General features: G+C 39.0%; 1 protein-coding gene across 5 annotated transcripts in view; it reads left to right on the forward strand.

Moving 5' to 3' along the window:
- Positions 1 to 21,205, forward strand: part of Ube4B (Ubiquitination factor E4B) — a 679,226-nt gene that overhangs the window by 398,957 nt on the left and 259,064 nt on the right. For all 5 annotated transcript variants that reach the window (XM_076183024.1, XM_076183023.1, XM_076183022.1 and 2 more), the window contains one exon: positions 1,533 to 1,795. In XM_076183024.1, coding sequence (XP_076039139.1) covers positions 1,533 to 1,795 — 263 coding nt within the window. The remainder of the gene's footprint in view (positions 1 to 1,532; positions 1,796 to 21,205) is intronic.

Genomic DNA, 21,205 nt, shown 5'->3' on the forward strand with positions numbered 1-21,205 from the left:
TCCTCCGATCCTGCCACAAGCGCAGTGTCGTCCGCAAACAACAACTGGCTCACCTCCCACTTTTCTCCATTTTCTTTAACCATCTCCAATCCCTTACCCACTACTCTTGCATTTACCTCTCGCACTACCCTATCCATGTATAAGTTGAACAGCCAGGGCGACATAACGCATCCTTGACAAAGTCCCACCTTTACCTCGAACCACTCACTCTCCCCATTTCTAATCCTGACACAAGCTCTACTACTCTCATAAAAACTCTTGACAGCTCCTAGAAGCTTTCCTCCTATCCCATATATAGTATCTGCATAACCTCCCACAGTGCCTTGCAGTCTACCCTATTGTAAGTCTTTTCCAGATCCATAAAAGCCCAAAAAACATCCTTCCCTTTTCCTATAGCTTTCTCACATATTTGTCTTACCACAAAGATCTGATCTACACAACCTCTACCAGTCCTAAATCCACACTGATCCTCACCAATTACTCCCTCTGTTCCTCTCCTAATCCTCTCAATCAAGATCCTCTCATAAGCCTTCCCAACTACACTTAACAAGCTAATCCCTCTGAAACTACTACTTTCACACTTGTCCCCTTTTCCCTTGTAAAGTGGAACTATACAGGCACTCCTCCAGTCCTCCGGCACTCTACCCTCTCTCCAGCAAACATTAAATAACCTCACCAGCCAGTCCAACATCACTGTATGGTGCAGAAACATGGAACATAAGAGAGGAAGAGAAAAGGAGTTTGAATATGTTTGTGATGAAATGCCTGAGAAGTATGATAGGGGTTACTAGGCTGGATAGAGTGAGAAATGAGGAGGTGAGGTGGAGAACGGGTGTAAAGGGAGTTGAAAGATAGGGTTGATGAAAGAATATTGGGATGGGTTGGACACATGGAAAAAATGAGTGAAGAAAGATTAGTAAAAGAGGTGTGGAAGGAGTGAACAAGAAGGGGTGACCTAGGATGAGATGGAAGGGGTAAAGGTTAAAAGGGGCATTGGGAAAGAGGGGAATGTCTGTTGAGGAAGGATGGGAGAGGACAGAAAATAGGGGTAAATGGAGAAAGGTATATGGATGCTGTGATGCATGAGGGGGAGTAGGTGGGTGATGGGGTGGTGAGAGAGTGGGTATGAGAAATATATTGATTCAGCTTGAAGGAATTTCTCCCTGTCTTCTCCTGCAAGAGGGGACAGAGAGAGGGGGTTGCCGAATTAATGAAGTGGCCTTGCTGTGGATGTGCTGTGTCTTGCGACATTGCTTCTGACCCAGGGCAGTGGACAAGATGCAGGAATGACCTGTCATCCAGAAGGTGCCAAGATAAGAGGGTAGAGGGGAGTATGTATTGGATGGAATGGGTGGGAGTGGTTTCTATGCCTTTGTCTATTGGCAACCTCCTTTGTAAGGGGAAAAGAGCCTTTGGTATATATATATATATATATATATATATATATATATATATATATATATATATATATATGTATGTATGTATTGTTAATTTTTAATTCTTTAATACATTTTTTTATGTTTGCCTTCCAGAAACTCAACAAGTCCAAGTTGTGTTCAGATGCAGGCCTATTAGATGAAAGCTTGATGGAGAGAACACTTACATTCTATTCCGATGTAGCCAAAGTTGTTGTGCAAGCAGCTCTTCCAGAAGTTGGTAATAGAGATGGACTTGTTGGTGGTATGATGTTAGATGTGAGCACTCTCCCACTCCCAACTCCACCACCTGATTTGTTCTCAGCACTTCCAGAGTGGATTTTGGATGATCTCGCTGAGTTCCTTCTTTTTGTCCTACAGTAAGTGTTAAAGGGCTGTGTGACAAATAGGAGTAATAGTAACATTTTTGCCAGTTAGTAAATCTGTATACCTTCTTAATTCATCTGTTTTCCTTATGTCCATGTTTTCCGTTTTCCTAGCCTTACTGCAAAATTCTTCAAACACTTGTTTAAATCTGTCCAAAAAATCTCCTTTTCCTATTAATTTTTCTCACTAACATGTCCATATGCACTTACAAATATCCACAAAAATCCACATCTCCCATCCCAGTTTCACCTTTACTCACATTGACCTGAAGACACACCCTTTCATTCACATTGCTGTTGTATCTACTATGGAAAAAATCACTAACTGCAGTGATATCTTTTAACCACTTCACTCCGGGCCAAAATCTCGCGGGCAGCATTAGCTGCCAGACATACGATGTTGCGTCATAATACTCGCATCATAAAAAATAGTCACCGCTTATATTGATCGTTCTCTCTTTCACCGGTGAATTTTGATAACCATAGAAAATGTGATGAAGCCAGTTTACAGAGTATGTCAGTTACGCAGGGACAACTACAATAAATATAATCAAGACGCCGATATGGCAGCCTCGCGTATCCACTTGCTCCTCATGCCGCCTACGTAGGTGGCACCGTATGGAAGAGGTTAAATAATCAAAACCAGCACTCAGACCTTTGATCCCTGGACCTTATGATTAGAAGTCTCTCTATCATCTTGCCATGCAAAGTGTCCAGAAGGGTTGGCATCAACTGCATTCTGCAACCTATATGCCTATTTTTACCACAACCCTTGATGCTGCCCATTAAGGTTAGTAGCATTTGCTATCATAACTATTATGGAACAAATCATTGGTTGCAGTGATGTCATGCAGAACAAATCCAGTTCTCAAGGAGCTTTGATCCTGAGACCTCATTATTAGGAGTCCTGTCTGCTATCATCTTGCCACGTAGTGTCAATAAAAGGGTTTGATCCTATTGCAAACAGTATGCAGGAAAGATGGGAGGGGCATCAACCATATTCTGAAGCCTCTATTCCTGTTCTTACCACATAGCCAAGGCATAGTAGCATGTAAACAAGGCTTTTATTCACGTTGACATTCTATTATGTAATGAATCCCTACTTGCAGTGATGTCTTTCAAATCATATCCAGTTGGACATAGTAGGATTTTTTTGGTATTAACCCCTTCCATACGGTGCTGCACACGTAGGCGTCATGGACTTAGATCTCAGTGGCAGCAGCCAATGCCAGCCGTACGACGTGTCGTAATAATACTCGCATCATAAAATATAGTCACCGCTTATATCGATCGTTCTCTCTTTCACCCGCGAATTTTGAATACCACAGAGAATGGGATTCAGGACACATTTGAGAGAATGTAAAAACACAGGGGCGACTACAATAAATATAATCAAGACGCCGATATGGCAGCCTCGCGAATACACTCGCTCCCCATGACGCCTATGTGTGCGGCACCGTATGGAAGGGGTTAAGAATAATTTTTCAATCATGGCTTCATACAGATACAGTGAATATTTTTGTAATAACTGATAGTCCTCATTCAACATTCATCTCATGATGTTTGCATTATCTGCAAGATTACAAAGAGCGACAACCAAACTAGCACCGACTCTCGCCGAACTAACATATGAGCAAAGACTATCCAAACTGAACCTACCAACACTGGAACAAAGAAGAGAAAAAGGAGATTTGCTGACTATCTACAGAATAATGAAAGGAATGGAAGTTTTAGACAGGAACGACCTGTTAGTGTGTGACAACGGTAAAACGAGACGACACAGAAAAAAACTGAAAAAAAGATAGCTATAGAAAAAACTTGAAAAGGAACAGTTTCCCACACAGAGCAATTAATACATGGAACAAATTAGACAACAAAACAGTATGTGCAAACACTATACAAGATTTTGATCAAACTTGATGCGGAGAGATACAAAGACGGGTCACCACGAGCATAGCTCCCCTCCCGTATATTACAACTAGGTAAATAACACACACGAGTAGCGATCGAAGAAAGACGTCTCGATCTCGAGAATACACTCCGAACCGCTATTTAGCGATTTGCCGACGAACGATTTTGGAACCAACCAACGCCAGGTTGTTTACATAAAATGGGAAGGGTACATAGAATGACTGACAATGTAGTCTTTGTATATTTATTCATTTATTCTTTTTTCACGATCAGTGACAATAATGGAAGAAAAAAAAAAGGGGATTTAGGGAAAAAGAACCTACAAAAATATGTCTAGACCTAAGTATAATTGAGTCTACTTGGAATAAAAAAAAAAAAAAAAAATATGCTTGAACTAGATCCCAAAGACATACCAAAGGTTTGATAGAAATGTCTTCTCGGAATTTAACAGAGACAATAGCAATATGTATAGAGGGGTAAATACGGAAAGAGCCCAGGTTTAAAAATATAATAAGAAATAGGGAAAGAAAGAAATTGTTAGATGAATAATCAAACTCAAAAGTGAATGCAAAAGTATATATAAAGAAGTAGCCCTATTAAGAAAGACCAATGAAGAAAATAATAGGGAAATAGATGAGTTGAAAATGGAACTAAATAAGATAAAGGGAGAAAATAAAAGATTGAAAAATAAAGATATGAATAGGAATGAAGCATTAAAGAAAGAGATGAAGGATCAAATACAGGCAGTGACTGAGAAAGTGGAAGAAAAGATAAAAGAAAATGACTTCCAAGAAATAAAATGGTTGTAGGTGGAACAGGAAAGTCAAAAATGATCTTTTAAAGAAATAGTGGAACAACAAGTCAAGGAGAATGCTAAGGAAACTGTAATCCAAGTGATTAAAGAGAAAGGAAATTTGGTTAGGGATACAGTGGACAAAAAAAGATATATTGTAATCTATTGTATTAAAGAAAAGCATGATGTTCCTATATATCAGAGAGAAAAAGAGGTCACTAAAGAAATTCTGAAAGAGATTCAAGAGGAGAGTCAAACTTTAGATAAAGAAGTCGCGGAAACATATAGAATAGGTAGATACTCAAAAGAAAATCAATATAGGCCACTAAAAGTAAAACTTAGGTCACCAATGACAGCAGAGGAAATACTTTCTAGAACAGCAAAACTAGCAAGCAGTGAACAACACAAAAATGTATGGATAGAAAAATAAATGAGTGATGAAGAAAAAGAAAAGGAGCTTAGAAATAAAGAGAATGGAAATAAAATGAAAAAAGAACTTAGACTGAAAAGAATGATTTTTAGTGGTGGACCTGAGGCTTAGAAAATGGTATATCCGGAAAAAGGAAACAGCAGACAGAAAACGATGAGAAAGAAAAAAATATATAATTAGCCTATACCAACATAGATGGAATGATCTCAGGACTGAATGAACTAAATGCCTATCTGGCATTAGAAAAACTGGACATAATGGGAATAGTAGAAACTAAACTGAAATGTCTATACAACTGTTGGATGAAGAAGTGAAAGGAAAAACAAGGAGGGGTAGTATTATTTCTGACCAGGAAAAACTAAATGTGACAAAGTTAACAGAAGGAAATAACAATGTAGAATCAATTATGATAAAAGTGGAAAGCAACCACATGAAAAGTAGAAAACTTGTATGTACCCCCGAAAACACAGTCCTGGACAGAACACGATCATTCTAAATTGTTGGAAGATACTAAGTATGAACTGACTGATATACTAAAAGAAAGAGGAAATACAGTAATTATGGGTGATTTTTAACTCAAAAGAAATATGGGAAGAAATGACAGTAAAGGGTGGAGAATACATATGGGGCAGCATGCTGCTCGATATGACCATTGAATACACAATGACTCAGTGGATAAAGGAAAATACCAGATACAGAAACAATAAGGAATCTTCAAGACTGGATTTAATACTTATGTCAGAACCTGAAATTGTAGACAGTATAGATTACAAAACGCCAGTAGGAAAGAGTGACCATGTACTAATAGAATTAAAATTAAAAGAGCAAATAGACCAAAGAAGAAATGAGAAACAGAATAGGAAGACCAATGTACAACAAAACAAATTTGAGAAACTTAAATAATTCTTTCATAATGCAAACTGGGAAAAGTTCCTAAAAGAAGAAACAAGGATGGAAGATAAATGGAATGTACTAAAAGAAATCTATAATGAGGGAGTGAACAAATATGTACCACAACAAAAGCAAGAATATACATAAAGAACTGGTACAACAAACAATGTAGTGAAGCTAAGGATAAAAGAGACAAAGCCTGGAAAAAAAAAAAAAAAGCAAATGCCAACATACATCAAACTAAGAAATGATTGTAAAAATATGCAGAGAAGAATAGAGAAATTATGAAAAAAAATAATATAGAAAAATGCAAGGAACAACCTAAACTATTTTACAGATATGTGAATGGTAAAACTAAAAAAAAAAAACAAGAAATAGAAAAGCTGCGCCAACGAAGTTATGAGTATACAGAAGAACAAGAAATGGCAGAAATTATGAGCAATCATTTCAAATCGGTATTCACAGTTGAGAACTCACCTAACTGTGAGGGAATAGATAGAAATCCCCCTCAATGAAGGAAATAACTGTAACATAGAAGGAAATCAGCGACTAAATAAAAAACCTTGATGTCAGAAAAATGCATGGTCCAGATGGAATTGCAAATTGGATACTGGAAGAATGCATAGAGGAGTTAACAGATGCAATATATGCTTACTCAAAGAAGGAAAGGTACCAAAAGACAGGAAAAATGCAAATATTGTACCAATATATAAAGGAGGAAACAAGGCAAATACAAAAATACAACTAACTACAGACCGGTCACCCTGACAAGCACAGTAGCATAAAATATGTGAAAAAGTGATCAAAAGTAGATGGGTTAAACATCTGGAAGAAAAAACTATACTGAACCCAAATCAATACGGATTTAGACAAGGAAGATCATGTACAACAAACCTGATCTGCTTCTATTCAAGACTAATAGATATAATACAAGAGAGGGATGGATGGGCAGACTGCCAGTCTAGACCTACAAAAAGCATTTGATAAGGTACTATGCAAGAAATTAATAAGAAAAATAGAATCAATAGGTGGCATCAGAGGTAAATTATTAGAATGTATGGAGGACTTCCTGACTGGTAGAAAAATGAGGGTAGTAATTAGAGACAAATGTTCAAAATGGTAAGAATAAGTGGTGTCCCACAGGGGTCGGTGCTGGCTCCAATCATGTTTGCCATATATATATAAATGACATGGATGAAGGAGTTGAGTGTTATATGAATTTCTTCACAGGTGATGCAAAAATACTAAAGAAAGTAAGAACAGAGGAGGATTGTGATTCATTACAATCAGACCTGGACAAAATCTGGAAATGGACTCAAAAGTGGGAAGTGAACTTCAATATCAAGAAATATAGTATAATGGAGTTTGGAAAAAAGTAAAAACTATAAAATTGGTGAAGAAATAAAAAAGTCTACTCAGAAAGAGACCTTGGAGTAATAATCAGCAAAGATATGACATGGGGTAAACATATAAACAAAATAATTGGAGAAACTATCAACCTATTAAGGTCAGTGAAAGTGGTATTTGACTATTTGGATGAAGAAATTGTTAAAAATATATTAGTTACATTAATTAGACCAAAACTGGAATACACAGCGACACTATGGACACCCAGTACTAAAAAGAATAAAGAGAGCTATGACAAAGTTGGCACCAGCTCTTTCCAAATTAACATACGAACAAAGATTATCGAATTTGGAACTACCAACACTAGAGCAGAGAAGAGAAAGAGGTGATCTATTGACTATAGAATCATGAAAGGAATGGAAATCATTGAAAGGAATGATTTACTAAAAAATGACAGTGGAAAAACAAAAGGTCATGAAAAGAAACTCAAAAAGGGTAACTATAGAAGAGATCTGAAAAAAATATAGCTTCCCACACAGAGTGCTGGATATCTGGAATAATCTAGATAAAGAAATCGTGTGCAAATACTGTTCAAGATTTTAAGAAAAAACTTGATGCTGAAAGATACAAAGATTGGTCACCACGAGCATAGCTCCCTTCCCGTATAATATAACTAGGTACAACTAGGTAAATTTCTATTTGGGAAGAAATGATAATTGGATTCCCACAGGGTTCAATACTGGCCCCGATATTGTTTGCTGTATATGTAAATAAAATGGATGAAGGTATAGAATGTTACATGAACTTCTTTGCACACGACGCAAAACTACTTTAGGAAGTAAGCATGGAAAAAGATTGTGAATCACTACAGAGAGATCTGGACAAGGTCTGGGAATGGACTCAGAAATGGGAAGTGGACTCAAACATTAAGAAATGTATAATGGAATATGGAAAAAAAAAAATAATAATAATAATCATCTCAGGACAATATAAAATCAGTGCAAAGGAAGTAAAGTTGGTTCTGAAAAGGACCTAGGAGTAATCATCACCAAAGACATGTCCCCAGACAAGCAGATAAATAGAATGGTTGGAGAAACCTACAATTTACTAAGGTCTATAAATACACACATATACCAAAGGCTCTTTTCCCCTTTATAAGGGAGGTAGCCAAAAAACAAAGGCATAAAAACCACCCCCGCCCATTCCATCCCAGTCACACTCCACTCCCCTCCACCATCCTCCCTCCCTCTTATCTTGGCACCTCCTGGATGACTGGTCATCCCTGCATCTTATCCACTGCCCTGGGTCAGAAGCAGTGTCGGAAGACACAACAAGGCCACTTCATTAAATCGGCCCCTCATGCAGAAAAGGAGAAGACAGGGAGAAATTCCTTTGGGCTGCGTCAAATTTTTCTCACACATACTCCCTCATCCCCCCCATCCCCACTCATTCCACCTCATGGATCACATCATCCATATACAACCATTCCCCATTCACCCCTGTCTTCTGTCCCCTCCCATCCTTCCTCAACAGACATCCCCCTCTTCCCCAAGGCCCTTTTTACCCCATCCATCCATCTCATCCTAGGTAGCCCCCTCATGTTCACTCCTTCCACCTCTGCCTTCCACACCTCTTTTACTAGTCTTTCTTCACTCATTCTTTCCATGTGTCCAAACCATCCCAATACTCTTTCATCCACTCTATCTCCCAACTCCCTTTCCACCCCTGTTTTCCTCCTCACCTCATTTCTCACTCTATCCAGCCTAGTAACCCCTATCATACTTTTCAGACACTTCATCCCAAATACAATCAAACTACTTCTCTCTTCCTCTCTTATGTTCCATGTTTCTGCCCTGTACAGTGCTGTTGGTACAATCACTCCTTCATACAGTCTTCTCTTAGCATCCATTCCCAAATGTCTATTTCTTATTACATTTTTTTAATCCACCAAGGCATTTACTCTCTCCTCTCAATCTACATTCTACCTCCACCTTCACTCCTCCCTTTCCTGCCACATTTGCACCCAAGTATCTAAAACTATCCACTTCCTCCAGTCTCTCGCCCTTAATACTCACTTTCAGTCTGCTGCCACTTTCTCCTCTTGTACATCTCATCACCTTACTTTTACCCACATTCTTCAACTTCCTTCTTTCACACACACTCCCAAACTCTGTCACTAACTTCCTCATTCCCTTCTGTGATCCTGCTACAAACACAGTGTCATACACAAACAACAGCTGGCTTACCTCCCACTTTTCTCCATTTTCTTTAACCATCTCCAATCCCTGACCCACCCTGGTACAAAAAAGAATATAAGGAAAATAGAAATAATCCAAAGAGCAACAACAAAGATGGTCCTAACACTTTCAAAATTGACATACCAGCAAAGATTGTCTAAACTGGAACTACCAACCCTGGAACAAAGAAGAGAAAGAGGCAATCTATTGGCCATTTACAGAATCATGAAAGGCATGGAAGTCCTTGACAGAGATGACCTATTAAAGTGGGATAAAAGAAAAACAAGGGGGCATGAAAAGAAACTCAAAAAGGACAGTTATAGAAGAGATCTGAAAAAAAAGACTCCATACAGAGTGGTGGATGTCTGGAAGAAATTGGATGAAACAGTAGTTTGTGCAAACACCATACAAGAATTTAAGAAACTAGATGTTGTGAGATACAAAGATGGGTCACTACGAGCATACCCTTCCCATATAATACAACTAGGTAAATATCAATCATCTAGTTTATTCCAGTTTACACATCTTTATAGAAAACTGGTTGGATAGCTATTTGTTGACAACTGGGAATCATCTATATACAAGGGATGGGGTGCACTTGTTACCCAAAGGATTTTGGTTTATTGCTGAATCCCTTGAGCAAGAAGTAGGCATCTTGCAGGGTTTTTTCAGGTAGATTATGTGGTAGTCAGGGGGGAAGTATCCAAATATAGTTTAGACAATAGAAGCAGCTCGGAGAGGGACTGTGAAAAGAATCACCTAATCAGGTGGAGGGAGAATAAACTAAAAGTTTAATGGTTGAGAATAGCTGGAGTCCAGGAGCCATATTTTAGTAGAAAGTAAAAGTTGGACTCCTAAAAAAGTTTATTCCGACATTTTGAACGCCGTCAGGGTTCATCTTCAGGGATATAAATAGGCATACAAAGGAAGTCATTATATATTGGGATATGTGCCACCCTGGGAAAGGTCTCCCAGGCGTTTTAGTTTAATATAATAACAGCAGAACTGTAATAAATAAAATTTATTTGCTGCAAGGTAAAACATGCGTAGAGAGATTTGATATTATAGCTATAACTGAATCCTGGATCAATATAGACATTTCCTTCCAGAAATTAAGATAGAAGGAAATGGGCTTTTTCACATGGACAGGGTTGGCAGGAGTGGAGGAGTAGCAGCTCTTTTACTCAAAAGTACTGTAAATTGTATGATAAAAAATTAAGTGGATAGTATGGAATCTATTTGGGTGGAGATTTTAGACAAACTTGTTACTGGCATCCTACATAGACCTCCTAACCTCAGCAATTAGCAGACTAATCCCCTGTTTCATGAAATTTGCAGGACATCCCAGTACAAAAATGTGATCATGGGAGATTTTAATTATAGAAACATTGGGAAATTTTAGTAAGAGATCAGGAAGTGCAAAATTTCATAGATGCATACATACATATACCAAAGGTTTTTTCCCCCCTTACCTGGGAGGTAGCCAAAAAACAAAGGCATAGAAACCACTCCCACCCATTCCAGCCCTTACATACTCCATCCCCTCTACCCTCTGCCCTCCCTCTTATCTTGGCATCTCCTGGATGACTGGTCATCCCTGCATCTTATCCACTGCACTTGGAACACTGCTTCTGACCCAGGGCAGTGGATAAGATGCAGGGATGACCAGCTCACTTCTAGAAGCCACTGTAGGACTGAACTATCTGGTCAGGGCCTAGATAATTCGTAAGACTAGAAGTAAAGGTAACAAAGAAGATTCCAGGAAAGGAATATTAAACTAGCGATAAAACTAGTAAACGAAATTATTAATATGGAAAATATTTACAGGCAATCAACACAAAAGAGAATGGGCAGTAGGGTCAATGGGACCGTTACATGATTATAAGAATATGGAAATTATCGTTCAAATAAGAAACACAAGATACGTATACAATATGGTACTATCTAAGTACAAAGAGATCAGGAACATGCATCAGAATAAGTAATAAGTACAAATATAAGTATAAGGTAATGCAATGTATATCAGACACGTAATGTAGGCAAAAAGGGTGATCACTTCACACCAATCGTCTCATGAGTCTAAACTTCCAGTTTTTATCAAGAGATAAGATATGCGAGAAAATGACGAGGAGTGAGCGATTTCCACCGCTTATATACCATTGGACCGAAAGCGGGATACTTCCGGGTGAGTGTGCGGGAGAGTGAAAGAGGGGGAGGAGGGTAAGTTAACACGCGTCAACATGGGTAGTTTTAAGACCCTCGACTCGCTTGAACAATCTACTTATTTAGTAACTGTCAAATCTGTGCGCTCCGAACTATTCAGGATTTCGCTTGTCTGTTTGTTCTACAAGAGTGCGCACCTCTCTCCGCACGTAGGCAAGATTACATATAGTGGACGGGCGTTACTGCTTAACATTGTTACAATACATACCTAGACAAGAAATATGAACATAGTTATGTAATACAAAGGAACACAATTCTATAACATAATTACACATGACGTAATATCTAATATTACGTTACACCTCCACCGTTTGGGAAAGCTTTTCACTTTCTGTTGAAAAGCTATGTTCTAGAAAGGACGTCGGCTAAAACATTAAAGACGCCTTTTATATGATGAATTGTTAGATTAAAGGGTTGGAGAAATAAACTCCAACGTGTAAGTCTCGGATTCTTGTTTTTCATAGTCTGTAGGAATTTTAAGGGGTTGTGATCCGAATATACTTGAATGGTAGTTGAGGAACCCAGGTAGACTTCGAAGTGGATAAGGGCCTGGACCAAAGCGAGCGTCTCCTTCTCAATTGTTGAGTAGTTCTTCTGCGCAGGGGACAGCTTCTTGCTGTAGTAGGCGATAGCGTGAAGAACTTCATTGTGTTCTTGCAAGAGGGCGGCACCGATACCGGTGTCGCTGGCGTCGACTTGCAGAAGAAAGGGTCGTTGGAAATCGGGTGCCCTTAGAACTGGTGCGTTAGTGAGAAGGGACTTCAGGTTTTTGAAGGCCGTCTCACAGGTAGGTGTCCACACGAAGTCGTGGTCTTTTCTCAACAGGTCAGTCAATGGTTCTGCTACATCTGAAAAATTTGGACAAAAACGGCGATAATAGCCACTCATTCCAAGGAATCGACGTACCTCTCTACGATTAGTGGGTGTTGGTACATCATTGATGGCTTTTATCTTGGCGTCTATTGGAAACACTTGGGAATTTCCAACTTTAAATCCCAAATAGGGGACCTGTGTATGTCCGAAATCACATTTGGACAAATTGATGGTAAGGTTTGCTTGTTCTGCTCTATAAAAGAAATTATTTAGGTGTTCAATGTGTTCTGTCCAAGACTGACTAAATATTATCACATCATCTAGATAAGTTTTTACTCCTGGCAATCCTGCAACAAGATTACTTATCATTCTTTGGTAAGTGGCAGGGGCATTTTTAAGCCCAAATGGCATTGCTCTGAATTGGAACAATCCCTCTTCCGTAATGAAAGCGGTAACTTCTCTTGAGCGAGGGTGTACAGGGATTTGATAGTATCCCCTTAACATATCCAACTTGGATACATACTTGGCAGTTCCTAGACTGTCTATGATATCATCTATCCTAGGGATAGGAAAAGCATCGGCCTTAGTATGGGCATTGATTTTCCTGTAGTCAATGCACAGGCGATAAGAATTGTCAGATTTAGGGACAAGAATGCAAGGAGATGCCCAAGGACTACTGGAGGGTTCAATTATTCCCTGTTGAAGCAGTGTTTATTTCTGCTTTTATGAACTTCTTTTTTGGATTGACTCTATAAGGGGCTTGTTTGATAGCTCTTGGCGAGTCTAGAATTATTTCATGTTCTATCAAAGAAGTGAATCTTGGGGAATCTAGAAATAATTTTGGAAAACTTCTTAAGAGAGAAAGAATGTCTTTACCTTGTTTCTCAGATAAGTGTCCTACTTTTATCTGAAGATTTTGTAGTATCTGAGAGTTTTCCAAGGGAATCTCAGGAGGATTAGGTAGGTTATCAGGAGGCTCTTCCGATTCTATTGTGGTAGAGCTGTAAATTGGAATTGGATCTCTGGAATGATAAGGTTTTAAGGTATTTATGTGACAGAGACGGGAACTCTTTCTTCTGTCTGGAGTTTTGATTATGTAGTTGAGATCACTGGCTCTGGACAAGACTTCATAGGGTCCTTTGTATTTAGCCTGCAATGGATCTCCTGGTATGGGAAGATAAAGTAACACTTGATCTCCTGGAGAGAAAGTTCTAAGTTTAGAATTTTTATCATACCGACCTTTCATTACTCGTTGAGCATTCGTCAAGTTCTCTCTTGCCAACTTCCAAGCTTCTAACAACTTCTCGGTGACCTGGGACACGTATTTCAAAGAAGGAACTGGTGGTTCTTCTTTCATCCATTGTTCATGAAGTATCTTTAGGGGACCACGGACTTCATGACCGAAGACTAATTCTGACGGGCTGAATCCAAGGCTTTCTTGAATTGTTGTTCGGGTGGCGAACAACAAAAAGGGGAGTCCGTCTTCCCAATTTCGAGTGGTCTCAGCACAGAAGATTCTTAACATTGTCTTGAGCGTTTGGTGAAAGCGCTCTAGAGCACCTTGTGATTGAGGATGATAGGCGGAGGAAGTTACATGATTTATACCTAGTGTTACAAGAGTTTCTCTAAACTTGTTGGAAAGAAAATTACTTCCTTTATCACTTTGAATGTTCTTGGGAAATCCTACCATAGTGAAATATTTCAACATTTCTCTGATTATGTTTTGAGCTTTAATATTTTTCAAAGGAATTGCTTCTGGAAAACGAGTGCTCATACACATGATTGTGAGAATGTACTGATTTCCTTTATTTGAAGGAGGTAAAGGTCCTACACAGTCAATAAGAACATTTTTAAATGGCTCTTCCATTACAGGAATGGGATGGAGTGGAGCTTCTACAATTTTCTGGTTGGGCTTACCTACAAGTTGACATGTATGACATGTTTTACAATATTGGGCAACATCTTTGACAACCGTGGGCCAATGGAAATGTTGGGTTATGTTGAACAAGGTCTTTCTTACCCCTAAGTGACCTGCTAAGGGAGTATCATGAGCCAATCTTAGAACATTATTCCTGAAACCAAGAGGGAGGACTATTTGATTCCTTACTTGCCATGGCTGGTCAGCGGTTGCGGTGGATGCTCTCCATTTTCGCATTAGGACTCCGTTTTCTATATAGAAACCTCGTGACATATTTTCAACTTCTTCTGGAGATGAAACAATCTCGTACAAATTTTTAAGAGAATGATCTGACTTCTGTTCTTTGATTAATTCTGCTCTAGATAGAGAAACTGGTGAAGAAGAAGATGGATCAGTTTGGGAGAATAGGGATTCTAAATTATAAGTCTCCTCTTCAGATTTCTTGTACTGAGATCTGGTTACAGCACAAGCGGGAAACAACTGTAAGTTATCTGAAGGTTCTACTGAGGTCTTAGGGTTATTTGTTATTAAGGGAGAAATGACTTTGCTTCCAGCGATGTCATTGGCCAACAATAAGGATATTCCTACTATGGGAAGAGAGTCTACTACTGCTACTTTAACCATTCCGGTTGTTAAATCAGACCGCAAGAAAACATTATGTAATGGACATTTTACAATTCCTCCAACTCCTTCTATCAATATATCATAACCTGTATATGACTCACCCAGATTCTGCAAGACAGAATTTAAAATCAGACTTTGCTCTGCTCCTGTGTCTCGGAGTATGGAAATAGGATATTGTTGTGAACTACTACTATGAGATATAGTTCCTGAAGATACAAAAGGTTTGAAACAAGGATCATGATCTGATGAGGGGGGTTCTACATTACTTGACAATACCGGCTTCTTTGGTAGTGTATCCTGAATAGAGGATTTTGAATCATCTGATTTTATATTACTTACAAGAGTTGGTGTCTTATTGGAGAATGAGGGTGTCAGTCTCTTTCTGCAATTAGAAATGTGATGGCCAACCTGTTTACAATATGAACAAGTTACAGGGGGATTAGTCTTAAACCTTTCCATTCTTTGCCAAGGTTGGTTTGGAGGATATTGATTGAAATCAGACCTGTGACTGAAATGTGATGGGCTAGACTGATTTTCAAAGTGTTTCTTTGGGGACCAAGGATCAGAGTATTTTGTTGAATCTGGAATATATGACTTTGACTTTTGGGATTCCATTTGTCTTGACTTAGGTTTATGATTTAGTGTGAACTCATCAGCCAATACAGCAGCTTTAGTTAAAGTTTCGGGAACATGATCATCTATAAAAATCCTAAGATCTGTCTCTAAGGTATTCTTAAACTGCTCCAATAAAATCAACTGTTTAAGTCTATCTAAGGTGTCCGTTTCACTAGCCAAACACCACCTATTGAATAACCTCTCTTGTTGAGCCGCATATTCTACGTATGTTAACTGAGGTGTCTTCCTATAATTACGGAATTTCTGTCTATAGGCCTCTGGTATTAGTTCATAAGCTTTTAAAATACAAGCTTTCATATTATCATACTCGCTTTCTGCTTCTGAAAGAGAAGTATAAATTTGCTGAGCCTTACCCTTAAATTGTGTTTGAATGATTAATGGCCAATTTTCTTTAGGGATTCGTAACTGTCGTGCCAATTTTTCCCACTGAAGAAAGAAAATTTCTGGCTCTCCTTCTGAAAATTTGGGTAGAAGTTTTACATACTTGGAAATATCTATATGACCTTCCTGAACTACGGGTTGTCTATCAACAATCCTAGCTTCTACTTCTGCCTTCTTTAATTCTAACTCTGCCAATTTGACTTTAGTTTCGTTCTCTCTTTCTATTTGTTTCACTTTAGCTTCCTCTTCTCTAGCTCTAAATTCTGCCTCAATTTGCATTTGTTTCAGTTTAGTTTCCTCCTCTTTAGCTACTTGTTTCACTTTAGCTTCCTCTTCTGTAGCTTTAAATTCTGCCTCAATTTGCATTTGTTGCAGTTTAGTTTCCTCCTCTTTAGCTTTAAATTCTGCCTCAATTTGCATTTGTTTCAATTTAGCTTCCTCCTCAATTTCTACTCTCCTGACCTTTAATTCAATCTCCTTAATCTTAAGTTCGGTTAGTCGTGCCTCTATTTCTAACCTATTTGAAGGAATTTGTATAGCTGTAATCTCTTCTGGAGATAAGATCTCATCTTCGATCAGATTTTCAACGAGTTCCTGAAGTAATTTTTTCTTTCGCAAACTTGTATCAATGTCTACTCCAAAGTGCTTGCCTATTTCTATCAAAGTGTCTTTAGTTTGTTTCTTTAAGAAACTTACCTTGGGATTTTGAACGAATTCTTGAATTATATCATCCATCTCTAAAAGAATGTGTTAAATACCTGATCCAATATCCTTGGCAAGGGTCGCCACTTTGTTACGGGCGGGCTGGTTAGTGAAGAGACGTTACGTATAACGGATAAGTGCTTAAGAACCAGCTCACTTCTAGAAGCCACTGTAGGACTGAACTATCTGGTCAGGGCCTAGATAATTCGTAAGACTAGAAGTAAAGGTAACAAAGAAGATTCCAGGAAAGGAATATTAAACTAGCGATAAAACTAGTAAACGAAATTATTAATATGGAAAATATTTACAGGCAATCAACACAAAAGAGAATGGGCAGTAGGGTCAATGGGACCGTTACATGATTATAAGAATATGGAAATTATCGTTCAAATAAGAAACACAAGATACGTATACAATATGGTACTAAGTACAAAGAGATCAGGAACATGCATCAGAATAAGTAATAAGTACAAATATAAGTATAAGGTAATGCAATGTAAATCAGACACGTAATGTAGGCAAAAAGGGTGATCACTTCACACCAATCGTCTCATGAGTCTAAACTTCCAGTTTTTATCAAGAGATAAGATATGCGAGAAAATGACGAGGAGTGAGCGATTTCCACCGCTTATATACCATTGGACCGGAAGCGGGATACTTCCGGGTGAGTGTGCGGGAGAGTGAAAGAGGGGGAGGAGGGTAAGTTAACACGCGTCAACATGGGTAGTTTTAAGACCCTCGACTCGCTTGAACAATCTACTTATTTAGTAACTGTCAAATCTGTGCGCTCCGAACTATTCAGGATTTCGCTTGTCTGTTTGTTCTACAAGAGTGCGCACCTCTCTCCGCACGTAGGCAAGATTACATATAGTGGACGGGCGTTACTGCTTAACATTGTTACAATACATACCTAGACAAGAAATATGAACATAGTTATGTAATACAAAGGAACACAATTCTATAACATAATTACACATATGACGTAATATCTAATATTACGTTACAATATATATACCAAAGGCTTTTTCCCCCTACATGGGGGTAGCCAAACAGAAAAAGGCATAGAAACCACTCCCACCCATTCCATTTCCTAGATACAGGTACACCTCACCTTACGTCGTTAATTGGTTCCAGGAGACACGACGTAAGTCGAAAAACGACGTAAGTCGAAAAACGACGTAAGTCGAATTTGCTTACAAGTAGGCTAGGTAGGCCTGGTGTAGCCTAGGCTAAACTGCCAATAGCCATTTATCAGTACTTTTACTTTTGATTGCATTTTTTATTAAACAAGGTTAATAAAAATCTATTTTAAGTTTCCAAACAGAACATTTATTTATCATTTTGTAATAAAGTATAAAAAAGTACCTGTACTTATTCATCAATACATACAATTTGCTGTACTTTATGAATGCATTGTCAATTACATACGGTGAAAACACAAAAAACAAATAAATAAAAACTAGTTTAAGCTTACAATCATTTTGTAATAAGTGAAAAATTGAATAAAGTATTTTTAATTTACCAATGCAGTACATACATTATGTCGATGTTTACGCGTTGCTATTTCGCGGTGCTGTACTCTATGAATGCATTGTCAATAACATACGGTAAAACAAAACAAAAAACAAAGAAATAAAAACTATTTCAAGCTTACATATAATCATATTGTAATAAGTGAAAAACTTTAATGTATTTTCAGTTAAACCAAAACAGTAGATACAATATGTTGATGTTTACGTTGTAGACGTAGATGGCTGGGGATTGTCGACATCAACATCAGCTGATTCTCGTCGTTCGACGCGTAAAAACTGGTCAAGAGTGCATTGAACCGTCTTCTTGTTCTTTTCTTCAAGGATTAGATTATAAGGAGCAAAAGCTTCATAACAAGCCCCCATTATCTTGGAAAAGCGTTGAGCATTTGGATCCATATCCTCAAACATAGCAAGACCTTTTTCGATGTGTGCAAATGCTTCCTCCATTTTCTTAATGGTGAAGTGGCGTGGCTCAGATTCATCATCCTCTTCTTCTTCTTTCTTTTGTTGCTCCTGAAGTTCCATCAAATCCTTGTTCGTCAGTAACTCCTTGTCTTTTTCAAATAAATCTGTGAAATCCTCTTCCTCCAAATTCATATCCAGCTCTTTGCTCATTGTAACCAAATCTTTGTTGACAACAACAGTATCGAAGCCCTTAAACTCGTGCACAAATTGCGGGCATAGCTTTTTCCATACACCATTCATAGCAGTGCTCTGAACATCATTCCATGCTGCTGCTACATTCTGTAAAGCTTTGTAGATGTCATATCCCTTCCAAAAGTCGCGAAGTGTGATAGACTCATCCATTTCAGTTGCAGCTATTGCTTGCCGTAGCGTACGCTTCATATAATAACGTTTGAAGATAGCAATTATCTCCTGATCCATTGGCTGGAGAATAGATGTAGTGTTTGGGGGGAGGTATATGACGGTAATGTTGGGGTGAAAATCTGCGATGTTTTGTGGGTGGCCAGGAGCATTATTTAAGATAAGTAAAACCTTAAAAGGAATCCCCTTCTCCTTACAATACTTCTCTGCTGCTGGGACAAAATTATTGAAAAACCAATCTTCGAAAATAACAACAGTGACCCAAGCTTTTGAGTTAGCCATCCATATAACAGGGAGAGATGCTTTGGGTATATTCTTCAGGGCACGGGGGTTGTGTGCATGATAAACAAACAGAGGCTTTAATTTAAAATCTCCTGCACAGTTACCTCCCAACATTATGGTCACACGTTCTTTTGAGACCTTGTAACCTGGAATCGTTTTCTCTTCCTTGGAAACAAATGAACGATCTGGTAATTTCTTCCAATATAATCCTGTTTTGTCTACGTTGAAAATTTGCTCAGGAAGAAACCCGTTTTCTTCGATGATTTTCTTCAGTGTAGCAGGAAATTCCGCTGCTGCTTGTTCATCAGCTGATGCGATTTCACCTTGTCTTTTAAGGAAGTGATAATTTCTCCTGTTTTTATATCTCCCCAGATTTATGGGATAGGAGGAAAGCTTTTGGGAGCTGTCAAGAGTTTTTATGTGAGTAGTAGAGCATGTGTTAGGATTAGAAATGGAGAGAGTGAGTGGTTTGAAGTAAAGGTGGGACTTCGTCAAGGATGCGTTATGTCGCCCTGGCTGTTCAACTTATACATGGATGGGGTGGTGCGAGAGGTGAATGCTAGGGTAGTGAGTCAGAGATTGGAGATGGTTAAAGAAAATGGAGAAAAGTGGGAGGTGAGCCAGCTGTTGTTTGCGGACGACACTGCGCTTGTGGCAGGGTCAGAGGAGGGATTGAGGAAGCTGGTGGCAGAGTTTGGGAGAGTATGTGATAGAAGAAAGCTAAAGATAAATGTGGGTAAAAGTAAGGTGATGAGATGTACAAGGGGTGAAAGTGGCAGTAGACTGGAAGTGAACATTAAGGGAGAGCGACTGGAGGAAGTGGATAGTTTTAGATACTTGGGTGCAAGTGTAGCAGGAAAAGGTGGAGTGAAGGTGGAGGTAGAATGTAGATTGAGAGAAGCGAGTAAATGCCTTGGTGGTTCAAAGAGTGTAATGAGAAATAGACATTTGGGAATGGATGCGAAGAGGAGACTGTATGAAGGAGTGATTGTGCCAACAGCACTGTATGGGGCAGAAACGTGGAACATAAGAGAAGAAGAGAGAAGGAGTTTGAATGTGTTTGAGATGAGGTGTCTGAGAAGTATGGTGGGGGTTACTAGGCTAGATAGAGTGAGAAATGAGGAGGTGAGGAGGAGAACAGGGGTGAAAAAGGATTTGGGAGATAGGGTTGATGAAAGAATATTAGGATGGTTTGGACACATGGAAAGAATGAGTGAAGAAAGACTAGTAAAAGAGGTATGGAAGGCAGATGTGGAGGGAGTGAACATGAGGGGACGTCCTAGGATGAGGTGGATGGATGGGGTGAAGGGGGCTTTGGGGAAGAGGGGAATGTCTGTTGAGGAAGGAAGGGAGAGGACGGAAGACAGAGGTGAGTGGAGAATGGTTGTATATGGATGATGATGTGACTGCATGAGGAGGAATGGACGGGGGGGGTGGGGTAGTATGTGTGAGTAAATTTTGACGCAGCCCGAAGGGATTTCTCCCCGTCCTCGCCTTATATGCAAAGGGGGACGGAGAGGGGGGGTCGCCGATTAAATGAAGCGGCCTTGCTGTGGATGTACTGTGTCTTGCGACACTGCTTCTGACCCAGGGCGGTGGGCAGGGTGCAGGGATGACCCGTCATCCAGGAGGTGCTCAGATGAGAGGAAGGGTGGGAGGGGTGTGGAGTGTATTTAGGGATGAAATGGGTGGGAGTGTTTTTATGCCTTTCCCTTTTTGGCTACCTCCCTTGGAAGGGGGAAAAAGCCTTGGTATATGTATGTATGTATGTATAAACCATCCAGGACTTGCTTTGAAATCTACATCTTTCTCATCTGGATATTTTTCCTTTAGGTCCCCAAACAAAGACAACACTTTTT

Source organism: Oratosquilla oratoria, chromosome 3 (assembly GCF_046742065.1).
Source record: "Oratosquilla oratoria isolate Oo_2021 chromosome 3, ASM4674206v1, whole genome shotgun sequence".
Taxonomy (NCBI): domain Eukaryota; kingdom Metazoa; phylum Arthropoda; class Malacostraca; order Stomatopoda; family Squillidae; genus Oratosquilla; species Oratosquilla oratoria.